This window comes from Dipteris shenzhenensis, chromosome 7 (assembly GCF_047967505.1).
Source record: "Dipteris shenzhenensis isolate YYH24624 ecotype China chromosome 7, Dip_SZ_1.0, whole genome shotgun sequence".
Lineage (NCBI taxonomy): Eukaryota > Viridiplantae > Streptophyta > Polypodiopsida > Gleicheniales > Dipteridaceae > Dipteris > Dipteris shenzhenensis.
Genome location: NC_141602.1, coordinates 54,905,445 through 54,919,251, shown reverse-complemented (window position 1 = coordinate 54,919,251; position 13,807 = coordinate 54,905,445). Strand labels below are relative to the sequence as shown.

General features: G+C 44.9%; 2 protein-coding genes across 3 annotated transcripts in view; one reads left to right on the top strand and one right to left on the bottom strand.

Moving 5' to 3' along the window:
• LOC147900521 (B3 domain-containing protein Os07g0679700-like) overlaps positions 1-6,535 on the top strand; it is a 65,825-nt gene extending 59,290 nt beyond the window's left edge. The window contains exon 14 of the mRNA XM_087376667.1: positions 6,300-6,535. Coding sequence (XP_087232793.1) covers positions 6,300-6,535 — 236 coding nt within the window. The remainder of the gene's footprint in view (positions 1-6,299) is intronic.
• A 2,260-nt stretch (positions 6,536-8,795) lies between these two features.
• LOC147900520 (rho GTPase-activating protein 1-like) lies at positions 8,796-12,690 on the bottom strand. 2 transcript variants are annotated; one of them, XM_087376764.1, is made up of 5 exons: positions 11,929-12,690; positions 10,953-11,764; positions 10,663-10,782; positions 10,217-10,447; positions 8,796-10,121 (listed from the first exon to the last, which is right to left on the bottom strand). In XM_087376764.1, the coding sequence occupies exons 2-5, from the start codon at positions 11,613-11,615 to the stop codon at positions 9,396-9,398; spliced, it is 1,740 nt and encodes a 579-aa protein (XP_087232890.1). In that variant the 5' UTR covers positions 11,616-11,764; positions 11,929-12,690; the 3' UTR covers positions 8,796-9,395. The 2 variants fall into 2 exon arrangements, with proteins under 2 accessions (XP_087232890.1, XP_087232891.1); XM_087376765.1 differs by having other exon boundaries at positions 10,953-11,073; positions 11,158-12,688.
• Between the last annotated feature and the right edge of the window lie 1,117 nt (positions 12,691-13,807).

The window sequence follows — 13,807 nt, the reverse complement described above, 5'->3', positions numbered from 1 at the left end:
TAAATTGGGCGAAGTTCATGGACTTGCGATTCAATGACTAGGTTGCAAAGATCCAAGTGGGATGGAAGGAGGAAAGATGTGTATGATCTCAACTCTCTCTACTGGCAAGAAGCACAGAGGAAAACAAGAGCCAACTGCCGCCCCAACCTGCAAATGTTTTAGATGACCAATTCGAGGAGACAATGAAGAGGAAGAACAAACAAAGAGTTGCCCCACTGGCCAAACAAAGGCCTAAATAGTAACAAAAACAAGAAGAAGCACCACTTGCACCCTCCAACCATAGAGTAGCTCCACTTGCCAAGGCATGAAGACAAGGGAAAGGGTCCCAATGAACACGAACCAATACGATTGATTCACACCATAGGGGCATGCCCATTGAAACCACATTGTGAAGACAAATCCGGACTTGTAAACTTGCTCACTATCAATGAGTCGTTTTCCTATGAGGATTTGATGACCCTTCACAACATGCAACCATGTTGAGTATCCCAATGCTATGACATTTTATGTATTACAGGTTTTGATAGGCAATCGATTAGATGTGCAATGTTGTGGAGAAGTTCCTACCACATGGAGACGTAGAATGCCAACCCCTAAGATTTGGAGAGGATAACAATTTACCCATGGTGAGGAACCACACAATGCCGATTCCATAAAATTGAAGCCACGAGGGTGCAAGTGCCCCACTTTATCACTATATTAGCCCAAGTGCAATACATTGCTGCTTCAAAGGCTTCTTTGTGCTCCTTCCCCTAATCACCTCAATTGTAAGTAGCCAGCACGGTCTCAAATGTGGTTTTCCCCCGTTAAATCCATCTAATTCAACAAAAGGAGAGATCAAAACCTACTCAACGGAGCTTAGATTATCATCTATGTGTTGCGAACCGTTTTCTTTGGAGGCAGGAAGGCATATGTGGTTTAATTTTTGTCTCTCTTTTCACCTTGTATTTTGCTTTTTGCATCAACTGCATAAAATTCCAAATTGGCCTTCACTTATATTTGGAAGCCGCAAGTGTGCGCACATGTGAGAAAGGACTGAGAGAATGGGTACTGCAGGGGTAGTGACATAAATGCTACCCTATTATGTGTGACATGGTATCGGAGCCAAGAGAATCTAATTCAACAGTTGACTCGGAAGGAGGGAGTCCCTTTGCGTTTTAGTCAAGTTTTGGTTGCAGGGTGTTTAAGTTAAAGCTGTTGGAATTTTCTGTTTCTTCAGATCCAATGGCAAATTAAAAGGGAACCATTAATTGGAAGGTGAAGATATGAAACCACCCAGAAACAGGTACTGAGCTAAAGCTCAAGTTGATGGTTGATGACATGGGCAAGATTGTAGCACCTGCAGCAGAGGTTGACAAGTGGTAGGACAAGGATGAAAAGCCATTGTCCATGATTACTGGGATGGCAGCTGACTCAGTACTCCCCATATCTAGCTTGCGGAGACAGCCTTTAGAGCCTGGACAGCATTGAAGGACAGATATGGACCGACAATTCTACAAAGACCCTTAACCTCTTGAATCACTAGTCCTTCACGAGGATGGAGGGGGAGTCAATCTCTCATGAAGATTAAGTAGTCAAGGCCTGATTTTCTGCTGTAAGAAATCCTAGATTTACTATATTTAGAAATGTACTAAGGAACAGAAAGGAGACTGAGATAGCAGAGAACAAGGAATAATTGTATTGCTTGAATGTCTGTAGGGTAGATGTTGTGTCATCCATACAATTGGGCCTCTCTTATATAGAGAGTGAAGAGTCACACATGAAAGGTGTGTACTCCAAAGGGTATGTGCATGAAGAGGTGTGTACCCCTTGTGAAGGGTGTGGCCATTGATGAGAGGGTACATTACAATAGGAATGTCTCTTCAATAGGATGTCTCTTGTGAAGGGTTGTGCCTCATTAGGAAGTGTCCCATCCAAAGGGCAAGTGTCCCGTCGAAAGGGCATACTCTTCCACAAGTGTCCATTCATCAAACCATCCATAAGTCTAGAAATAGAGAAAGGAATACGTCACAGATCGTGACATCCCCTCCCACTCAAAAGAAGACCCTGGTGGAGATAATGAACTGATGTAGAAAATATCACGGTAAATTCTGAAAATACTGCTGTAAAATGTCAGGGTACTGCTGTAAGTCTTCATCAAACTGCCAAGTAGCATCGGAGTCATCCAGATCTCGCCAAAGAACAAGGAATTCCGTGATAAGTCGATGTCGAGTCTCTCGCTGTCAATGGGCCAGAATACGCTCAGGAATAAGGAGAACATAATCGTCTTCGATTTCTGGGACATAATCACCTGCAGGAGGAACTGCTTCATCGCTTGGAATGTACGTCTTTAGCCAAGAAATATGAAATGTCGGATGGATTTTACCCCATGATGGTGGTAATTCCAATTTGTAACTTAAAGGTGAATTTTTCTTGACGATCCGGAAAGGTCCATAGTATCTTGGTCGCAACTTAGGAAACACAGACTTAACCGTCTTATAGCGAAGTGGGGCTACAAATAATAGCACCATGTCACCAGTGTCAAATTCCAAGTGACGTCTATGTTTGTTGGCAGACCGTTGATACCGCTCTTGTGCTTTTCGCATATGATCCCTTACTTGCAATAGAATGTCTTGCATTTCTTGAACCAGTTGATCAGCTAGGGCCACTCGATGTTGAAGTACAAAATTCGTTGGTACAATCGGAGTGTGTCCATAAGCTGCTTGGAAAGGAGTCATGCTGATGGCACTATAGAAAGAGTTATTATAAGCAAACTCAAGGAGTGGTAGATACTCTTCCCAAGCTGCAAGGCGTGACTGAATATAATGTTGAAGCATTTCTTCCAGAACTTGGTTGACTCTTTCAGTCTGGCCATCTGATTCTGGGTGGTAGGCTGAACTGAACAGTAGAGTTGTACCCAAAGATTCGAATAGTGAAATCCAAAAGTGACTGGTAAACTTAGAATCTCTGTCGGATATGATATTCTTGGGCAATCCATGGTGTCGGAAGATGTGTTGTATGAAGAGTTTGGCTATGTCCGGAGCCTGTGCACTGCTTTTGCAAGCAACAAAGTGTGCCATTTTGGACAATCGATCAACAATTACCATAATATGAGTGTTATCTCTGGAGGATCGTGGTAGTGTTGTAATGAAATCCATGGAAATACTTTCCCACCTTTCAGTTGGAACTGGAAGAGGCTGAAGAAGTCCTGTTGGAAGTCGTCGGCTTGCTTTCATTTGTTGACAAGATAAGCAAGATGTAACCATTTTGATGACATCGCCTTTCATCTGAGGCCAGTAGTATGTTGCACTGAGTAACCGATAAGTCTTATTGATGCCTGGATGGGCAGCATAAGGAACTACATGATGCTCTTTTAACAAAAGACGTCGAACATCCTTGTCATGTGGTACACAGACGCGATCTTGATAATACAGAAGGTCGTCCGTATAAGAATAGGATGAGAAAATCTTCTGTTCGAAAGTTGAAGGTTGATCTTTTGAAAGAACTTGTACTACTGTGCCGAAGTCTTTATCATTGAAATACTTCCCTTTGAATGAATTCGAAACATCCACAGATAATGTAGAGATTACCATAGCTGATGCTAGAGGTAACCTACTGAGAGCATCGGCAACTACATTGCATAGTCCTGGAATGTACTCAATGGTCATGTGAAAGTTGGCCAGAAACTCAACCCAGCGTGCTTGTCGAGCGTTCATGACTAGCTGAGTAAAGATATACTTTAAAGAATGATGGTCTGTCTTGACCACAGAGTCGGCTCCCATGAGATAACGTTTCCAAGAGCGACAAGCATGGCAACTGGGGTTGAAGGAGAGTCCCTAGAACCAGTTAGCTCAATAAGTTTTCCCTAGTGGACAAACTGGATAGTATGGCTGCGAAAACTGATCGATGGATCATAGTCGTAGAGCCACTATTGTCCAAGTATGACATCGTACCGAGAAAGAGGCATGATGTCGAAGTTCAACTTGTCCGTGTAATGTTGGATGCGAAAAGACAAGTTTTTGATTCTAGTGTTGGACAAGAAAGTAGTTCCATTTGCGAGTTCAATCTGATAGTCCATGAGACTAGGATTGGTGGTCAACCGAAGTTTGTCGACCATCGAACTAGCTAGGAAATTATGAGAGCAGCCACTATCGATGAGGATAGTGACTGTTGTTCCACGAATCGATCCTTGAACAAAAAGTACTTGAGTGGCCAGGGAAGGTTCGGGGTTGCTGGCAAGGCTCAGGTGGATGGTATTCACCATTTGAACAACTTTGCCTTTCTTGTCTTATGCTGGGGTAGCATCTTCTCTTTGGGAAGTGCTAGGTTCCATATTGGAATTTTGCTTTGGTCGCTTGGGACAATCGAACCATCTATGGTCGCCTGTACAGATGGTACAAAGTCCTTTTATGCTGGAGTTGTTCTTCTTGTCAGTGGCCGCACCTTTATGTTGGGGATGTCGGTAATGACTTTGTGAAGAAGAAGAGGCGCGATCCTTGGAGGAGTGCTTCTGTTGGAATCCAGCATATGGTTTCTGAGGCTTCTGGAGATCTTGAGACTGTCGCTAACCTTGATTACCGAAGTTTTTTCGAAACCTGGTGTTATCTTGAGGGCGAGCACCTTTGGCCATAGGAGGGTTCTGTGTGCGATTAGCACTCCGCTTCCCTGTGTTTTGGAAATCTGTAATGCGCTCTACGTAAGCAATAGCGCCAGTTGTGGTGGTGATGTTTGCTTTAAGGACATCAATGCGTAACGAGGGATTTAGGCCTGAGATGAAAGCATGAAGGCGATCATCCTCAGTTAAACCATCAATCTCCAGCACCAATGTGGTGAACTGAGAGATGTAGGAAGACAGGGAGCCCGTTTGTTCCAACTATCGGAGTTTTGAACGTGCTTGGAAGTCTGCATTGGCAGGTATGAACTGCTTACGGAGCACGTGTTCAAAACGTTCCCATGTTAACACACTTTTTCCGTCCTTTAAGCGTCTTTGCCACCATAGAAAAGCTGTATCCTTGAGGAGGGAGGCTGCCAAGGCGATCTTTTTGCCTTCAGTGAGGTCAACAGTATCAAAATACATGCGCATTTTTGCGAGCCATTGGTCAACTATTCGGCGATTGCGTTGACCAGTGTAGGCTTCCGGAAGTTTGATGTCAATTCTTTTTGTTTTGGAAGCTTGAAGTAATTGGTAGAGGGCACATAGTTCAGTGTTTTCTACCTCTGGTGGAAATGAATCCGCATAGTCGTCTGGTTGCGTCACGTCATCCTCTGTATGTGTGGTACTTCGAGAATCTTGAAGTTGTTGAACTTTCTGGACCAAGTCGGAGATGCTGTTCTGAAGCTGGGAAATTTGAAGTTGCAATAGTGATTCGCCTTGTACGTTGACGTCAGGGGTCTTTTTTGGACTTGATTCTTTGATCTCTGGAGAGGCTTCACGCGAGCGTTGCGACATATCGGAGATCCCTGTGAGAAAAGGGCGAACTTGCGCTCTAGTTTGTACCATTCCTGAAAGAGGATTCGGGCTGCTCCCTGAGGTTGCTCATGTTGGAGGGGGCACGCGAGGCAGGATGGAACCACCCGTGGAAGTCTGGTAAAGGAGGTCCTGTCTGAGGTAACACTAGTGATGCCGAAAGAGGTGTTACTGCTTGTGAGAGTACAGGAGTAGGTTGCAGAGTCCACGGATCTGAGAAGGGATGAGCTGCTGTCGGAAGTGGAGGATATCCAGGAGGAGGAGTGCCTTCGGAGTGTAAATACTGTCTTGGAGAAGGTACAACCTGTATAGGAGGATATCTGGGAGCTGAAGGAGGTGGAGAGTACCCTGGAGATGCTAAAGGTGAGGGATAAAATTCTCTCCACAGATGGACAGCAAACTCTTGAGGAATATCGGGTTCTGGATATCTTCGTGTCTCGTGGAACACAACCTGTACTGTGCTGAGGAAGTAATGTAACTGAGGTGCCTCACGCAGAAGATATAGGATGTGGTCCAAATCACTAGAAGGGCACGTGATACAGAAGACCCACGATGCAAAAGCTCCGAAATGGGCTGGTTGTGCAATCTGAACACGATATTGTGTGGTAGATGATGCCTGAGGTGTCCTTGAAATGCCGGGTGAATTACTAGGGGTTTCCATGCTTTAAGGGAGATTCTTTCATTTGCTGTATTTTGATAATGACAAGAGAATCCTTAAAAGCAGAATGGAAAGACTCCACCTGGCAAGGAGAGCAGGCTATCAATGGCGCAACAGACTGCAGGTACCCGAATGTGGATCACAATAGGGGCTGGCACACCAGGCTGCTGCTGTCATGGCGAAATCTGTTTGCAGGCTGTTTTGTGACCGAAAGGCTGGCTGATGTTGTGCTCCCGTTGCAGGCTGGAAAAGAGCAGGGCTGCAATACCAGCGGGGCTGTAAAGGGAAAGAACCTGGCAGCGACAGAGGCAAAGGGCTGGCAGCGAAAAAGGCAGAGGGCTGGCAGCGAAAAAGGCAGAGGGCTGGCAGCGTTTTTCTGCGTGAAGGCTGCAGCAGGTGGTGTGGGCTGGCAGCAAGATGGCGAGGCCTGAAGGGCGGCAGACCCTGTGTGGGCTGGCAGTGCAATGGCGAGGCCAGGCAGGGCAGCGAAAAAGGGGCTGCGTTGAGCGAAATGGCGAGGCTAGGGCTGCGCAGGTAGGCTGCAATATGGCGAGGCTAGGCTGTGCAGGTAGGCTGCGTGCTGGCGAGGCTAAGGCTGCACAGGTAGGCTGGCGTGTTGGCGAGGCTAGGGCTGCGCAGGTAGGCTGGCGTGCAAATCCGTACGGTCCACCGGCTGAGGCGGGCTGCTGCTGCGGGGAGATCCGTACGGTGCAGGCCATACGGAATAACAAAGAGGTTCGCCTCTTTTCGTTGGGGCTGCCTAAAGTTGGGTAGTTGCCCAAAAATTAATTGGGGGGTTTAATTAACCCTAGGGTAGCTAGGGTAAACCTAAGGGAAGGGGCCGGGTTTTTTTTTTTTTTCCCCCATTTTACCCCTCTAGGTACCAGCTTGGTGCCTAAAAAGGTGTGCCTATTCGAAGGGGTGTGACCCTTGGAATAGGTGCACCTTTTCATGAAGGGGTGTGTCCCTGTTTTTAAAAGGGATGTCCTTACATGAATAGGTGTGTCCTTTTATCCACGATGGGGTGTGTCCCTTGAGTGAGGAGTCGAGACTCATCATCAAAAGGTGTGTCCGATGGTGGAAAAGGTGCGTCCCTTGGTTTTGGGACAGCCCAGGCACCTGAAAAGACACGATTTTTGTCGTGTCCATTCACATCAACTTGTGATGTGTGGGAGATGGAGAGGCCATAGATGACTTTAGGCAGGGTTGGCGCTTAAAATTTTTACGCTCATCCTCTCCATCTCTTCCATGCACAATGTGCATGCATATCCTTCTAGCGGAAAAGATGTATCAGATCGGCGCTAGAAGGTGGGGGGCATTTCCTACAGGCAGGAGCGAATTTTGCTCTGATACCACTGTAAGAAATCCTAGATTTACTATATTTAGAAATGTGCTAAGGAACAGAAAGGAGACTGAGATAGCAGAGAACAAGGAATAATTGTATTGCTTGAATGTCTGTAGGGTAGATGTTGTGTCATCCATACAATTGGGCCTCTCTTATATAGAGAGTGAAGAGTCACACATGAAAGGTGTGTACTCCAAAGGGTATGTGCATGAAGAGGTGTGTACCCCTTGTGAAGGCTGTGACCCTTGATGAGAGGGTACATTACAATAGGAATGTCTCTTCAATAGGATGTCTCTTGTGAAGGGTTGTGCCTCATTAGGAAGTGTCCCGTCGAAAGGGCATACCCTTCCACAAGTGTCCATTCATCAAACCATCCATAAGTCTAGAAATAGAGAAAGGAATACGTCACAGATCATGACATCTGCGGTTGGTCAAATAGTGGACACCATGCTCCTATTGAACATGCTTCCAAAGAGCTTCAAGTCATCTGATGTGACTGACACGGACAGGTCAAAGCAACTCACTTTTGAAAACATAATAGGCATGATAGGAAGGAAAGTCAGGAATTGCAATTGAAAGAATTTTCCTAACGGAGAGTTTGATGGAGATGCAGATAACGACGAGGCCCTGGTTGCTTCCTGCAAGGGCAAGGCCAAGTGTAAGGGTATGCTTGGCAATTGGAAAGACCAAGAAAAAGGATAACACTGATGGATCTGTAGAGGGAGAGGACTCGACAGAAGCTCAGTGGAAGCAGGAAAAAATGCTTCTTTTGATATTTAATCCCTTCTATACATGTAACGACTGTACTTTCATCTTGAAAAGAAGAGGCATGGGAAAACATGGCATCTTAGGAATAATAGAATTTCTTTTCTCGATACCAAGACATACTCATGCAACTCCACTTTACTTTTGATGCTAGAACACTATCACTTGCAATATATAGAAAAATTGTCACTTGCAATATATAGAAGAGGCATGGGAAAACATATGATCTTAGGAATAATAGAATTTGTTTTCTCTATACCAAAACATATGTTGATGCTAGAACACTATCACTTGCAATATATAGAAAAATTGTCACACCATGCTAATGCCTCCAGAACCATCTGAATTAGAGAAATCTTAACGTGTCCTAACTATTGCAGTTTAATGAACCAGGCTGCTTCGTCATCACAATTCATCTTCACTGGATGCCTTTGAGAAGTATCAGATCCCAAAGACCTTTGATGGTTAGTCTAACCACACACTTTGCAATGCAAAATCAAAATGGCAGTAGGAAAGCAGAAATAGCCATTCTATTGTGCACAAAATACAAAAATCAAGATCACAATTCCTTGTTAAGACACCAGGATGAAGGAAAGCTGCAGCTCGTGCAGACAATTTCAAAAGGGGATAAAAAACGAACTCGCTGTCGCAAACTTTGGCCTTGCCTTTGGAAGAGAACTGGGCCATGTGGTACAAATTCTCTTCTTTATTCAAAGTTTACTCAATGGTCTACCAAAAGCAAGCCACATTGCACAACCACTGCTGTGGACACCCCAAACTCAGAACCCTCAAGTATGTCTAGGATCCATAAATTCCAAACCACACACATTTCAACAACACTAAAGTAGAGATACATAGGAATCGTTGCTTGTCATCCTGTGAGTTAATCCTCCCCACAACTGTCTAAGAAAAAGCCAAACCAAAGAGTATGAGGGGAAGAAAGCAAATCTCTGATCAGCCCGAGTACCATACAAACAACATTGTCAACGCATCTGGAAATAAAGCGATGTGTCCACATGAAATGCAGCTGATGGTGTCAAAGAGAGATGCACCCACTGAATGCATGTTATTGTTGATTCAACCACCATAGCATCTTCTGTTGGCTAAGGACAGTACTGACTGAGCTGTCAAAATAGTACGAACTGTTCTACAGGAAAGAACAGCCCTCTTCCCACAGCTGCTCACCATGCTTTCACTCTTTCATTCTGATGATCAGTTTTTCCCACTATACCTCCACCTTTGGCTTTCCCTTTGGAGGGTAGAGATTCCAACACACCACACTGCACAAAACCTTTGATATCAAACTCGCCACTTTCAATTTTAGTTCTCTCTCTTTCACTCATTCCATTTACAACCTTCCATGATTTGCTGTTGCAGCTTTGGGATACTCCAGCACTTGTACCAGCTATATCAGCTTTCCTGCAAATAGATTGCCTTGAAACCTTTGTGTTTGTAAGACCTCTTTTATGGGCATAGGAATCTAAGCCAATGCTATCGTCATCTGTGTTATCCATTGTGCTGGATCCGTTGGAAAGAGGCCCCCGACTGTCTGTAGAAAACTCATCTTCATCTGTAGTCTCTCTTGTACTTGAGTCTCTCAAGAACATTTCTTCTGAATCACGAGCAGACTCGTACTCTTCAATGCTCTCTCTCTCATTGAAAGTCTTTAAAAAGAATCCGTCCTTTTCAACAGCATACTCATGTTCTGTTTCAATGCAACCAATTCCCAAACCTGGCTTTTGAGTTGCCATATCCTTTCCACTTCCACTGGGAGGCTCACTACAAGAAGAAGCAGGCCTTGGATCCAGCACTGCTTCCTCTCGATCTTTGAGGACCTTTAGAATGAGCGTTTTCAGCAGATTCATAACTTGGACAGCATGCATTAGTGCTGTCAATGGATCAGACATCTGCCCGAAAAGGAAACAGATGAGATTATGCTTGTTTGATGCACTACCACAACCACATACATCTCACTCAGAGAAACAAAAATATAAGTTTCAACCTGCGTCATGTTGGGAGCAAACACCATTGCGATATTGCGGGCATTCATCTTGTTGAATTGTTCTTCTTGCACAACATCTGCCATCAAATTGACAGCCCAGCTCAGCAAAGCTCCTTCTGTCTGTGGCAGCGTCTTGACTAGTGCAAGCGACTGCTCCTCTGAGTGGCACTGCATGACTTGTTCAGGCGAAAGGCTGTCTAAGACGCCTCTGGGCAACTCACGAAACCATGCCTGCACATGTGTGTATAAACAGAACTATCAAGACAGCATGAAGCCAAAGGTCTTTAGATGCATGAAATCGGTCTCCTTTGGAACCATAGCTCAGCAGAGGTGACAGCCCTTAGGGGCGCAAAATCAAGGATGAGGCAGACAGACCACTCTGAAAATTTACATATACAAAGAGAGACGCCTGAAGAAATGGATATGAACTTTCAAAGATTATGCACCTTGATTAAGCCCGCAAGACAATGCACATCGATATCAGGTGGCACGATTCCTTTATTTAATTGATCTCTAACATGCTCCTCCTGACTATTCTCTGCGTTTATCCTGAACACACCTTCAGCCTGTGGGAAGCCAAAGACAACAAAAATATTGGCCAACTCCAAGCAAATCAGTTTCTGAATATTGTAATTATTCGCCTGGAAACGCTCAGCAATTTTTCTTATTACATATAAAACGTTTCGACGATAACATGATGAGAGCTTCCGCCCGACCAACTGAAGAGAACGCGTACCTTGAGGCCACCTTGTTCATACAGTCGCTCCTGTAGAAGCAACAAAATCGTCGGTACGCTGTTACCATTTTTGTCATAAGAGCACTGCATTGACTCAGCAGACACCCCAAAAACACTGGCACTGCCATGAGCAACGCAATCTGTTAGTGAGACGGTTGTATAAAATAGCAACTTTTTGACGTTAGACACGACCATTGTCAAGTACCTGGCACTGGGAACCCTTCTAGGAATCTCCAATTCAAACTCCACCGGCAACCCGAGAAAGCCGTTAAAGCGATCAAACGTTACATGAGTAACATGGCACACGTTAGTAGGCCACCCGATGTCCATCTTTATATCGTCTCGGGGACCTTGGCATGTAAGGCCTGTTCTTTTGAAAGCTGTGAGCACAAGCGTGATTACGGACAGTTCGACTTGGTCTCGCTGACTTTGGGCTAAATTGCGGCGTCCTCGTCCGCCTAGACAATTTCGGTGCAAAAGCTTCTCGCAATCAGCGGAACAACTTACGTCAACGAGAGGCGAAACAAGAGGGGAATGAATTGCGAAAGAGGACGAGGGTCTTCCTAAGGGTCCGTCAGCATTCACTGATGTGCTTTGACGAGGTGAGAAGTCCATTTCCTGGGAATCATTTCGGAGGAATTTGGACGAAAGAACCTCTGTCATGCTAACCAGTGCACCCAGTGGAGCTTGGAAATGCTTCGCTCAATTGAATTAGTGAGCTTTCATTTATGTGCGCGTAGCGTTGCGAATCTCTTGGAGTTTGCTCTCTAAACTTAGCTCAAAGGATCGAAGAAGCAATCTCCTGGAATTATCTGCTCAAAGGATTGAAGAAGCAATCACAATTTTCGGCGATCACAAGAAAATGAGCTGAAAATGTGGACGACTAATTTGCTCGAAAGGGTTCGTCGTCTACTTCCTACAAGTTAACTTTTTCTGGCGAGTGAGTACAGCGAGATGAGGTACGAAGAGTGCTAACCTCTTTGTTCCTCATCTCATCTGAGCAGGCGAATTTGTGCGACAGAAGTAGCGGCAGAGGGGGACGAACTGAAACGCCAAAAAGCAGGCGTTGAAGGGGGGGGTTTACTGAGAGTGGCATGTGGGCAGAGAAGAAAGACATTGGGCTGAGACGTTAGAAGTCCGACGGTTGAGAAACCCATCTGGCAGAAACGGTGAAGAGGCAGAGTCCATCATGTGCACAGTGCGAGGAGAGAGCAAGAGGCAACCCATCTGTGATGTGCGGAAGGAAGGGGTCATTTCTAGTGCTCAAAGAGATAGTGGGGGAAGATGGGAGGTACTTGAGATTCTGTGAAAGGAAGGGCAAAAGCAAGTATGGGAAGGGAGATGAAGTGTGTGGAGTTGGTCCCAAGGAAGAGTACAAGAGAGACAGAGACAGAGAAAGAGAGTGGGTGTCAGGCAAACACCACAAATATTTCAAAAGCAGAGCAAGCAGAGAGAGAGAGAGAGAGGGAGAAGTGTCAGGCAAACACCATGACTATTCAAAAGCCAGAGAAAGAGAGATTCAGAGAGAGAGCTCAGAGAGCACTCTGCACCAGGGTCCTTACATGCAGATTGAAAAGCAACAATGCAAAGAGCATGAACGTAGGAGGAAACAGAAGAGATGGCCTGACAAAGCAATCACAGGAAACAAGGAACTTACAAAGGCAGAGAGTAGAATATATGAATGAATGCAGGCAATCAAGAAAGGAGGAGAAAGCAAGCAAGCAAGAGGGAGGGAGAGGTATAATGAAAATGTAAAGTAGGAGAGAGTGATGGTGATGGTGGGCAGAAGAGAGAAGCACAAAGGTGTAGGAGGGTGCGTTGGCAGGATTTTGAAAGGTATTTGTTTACAGCTCAAAGGTGAGCAGTGTGAGCAGTTTTGGGTATTTTACTTGAGTTGATGCAAAAGAGATGATGGGCAGTTTTTGGAGAGTTGAATTCTGATGCATGCATGCAATGCAATGCGATGAAGGAAATGGGAATGCAGACTCCAGAGAGGATTCTGCAGTTTTTTGAAAACTGCAACGGACTTTCAAAAAAACACACAACTGTCTTGGAATTCCACCCACTTCCTCTCTCTCTCTCTCTCTATTCGCTTCCCACTATCACCTCCACTTCCACCATCTCCATCTTGGGATTTGCACCCTCCCCACTTCTCGGAAATTACACCTCCCCTTACCCCCCCCCTTCCATTCCCTCCCGTCCCCCTCCATTTGCTCCCACGTTTATCCCGAATCCCTTCAAACCTGTCCATCATCTCCCTCACACATGTTCCCCCTACACCTTCACTACATCGTACACGTTATTGTTCGAAAACTGCGACAATCTTTCATTGAAAACTCATGTCTCATGACCCAACACATAAGGAATAGTAGCCTCCTCTTATTGGGGGCAAGAAAGTGAGTGCGTATTGTTTGAATAGATAACATCATCATAAACAACACACCCTTCTAAGACCCTTTTGCAACTCATCTCTGTGCTATCCATGCAAAGACAGGTGTTCAGGATTTCAATGAAGGACTTGTTGTTTATTGCATTGGTTGCTTGAACTCATAGTAATAAACCTGGTTCTTCCAAACAAAGGGGTGGTAACACAACCTCATGTATTTGCTATGATTAGCTCAGCTAATTGATATCTCTCTCTCCCATTAAGCCAATGCATTACAGTTTTCCTTTCTAAAAATTTCACAATCAAAGCCAAAGAATGGGGGCATTCCTATTCATTCTTCATAATAAAAGTTCAAGAAGGTGAGCTTTGGTACATATATGACAAATCTTTAACAACTTCATTCTCTTTTAAAGTTTCATAGGAGAATAGATATTTAAATGCCTTCCTTTTTCATCCTTTCCTTGGTAAA

Coding starts and splice junctions, on each gene's coding strand:
- LOC147900520 (XM_087376764.1), bottom strand. CDS start 11,615: ATGACAGAGGTTCTTTCGTCCAAATTCCTCCGAAATGATTCCCAGGAA. Junction 10,448..10,662: donor GTCTTGCGGGCTTAATCAAG/GTGCATAATCTT, acceptor ACACATGTGCAG/GCATGGTTTCGTGAGTTGCC. Junction 10,122..10,216: donor TTGCTCCCAACATGACGCAG/GTTGAAACTTAT, acceptor CTTTTCGGGCAG/ATGTCTGATCCATTGACAGC.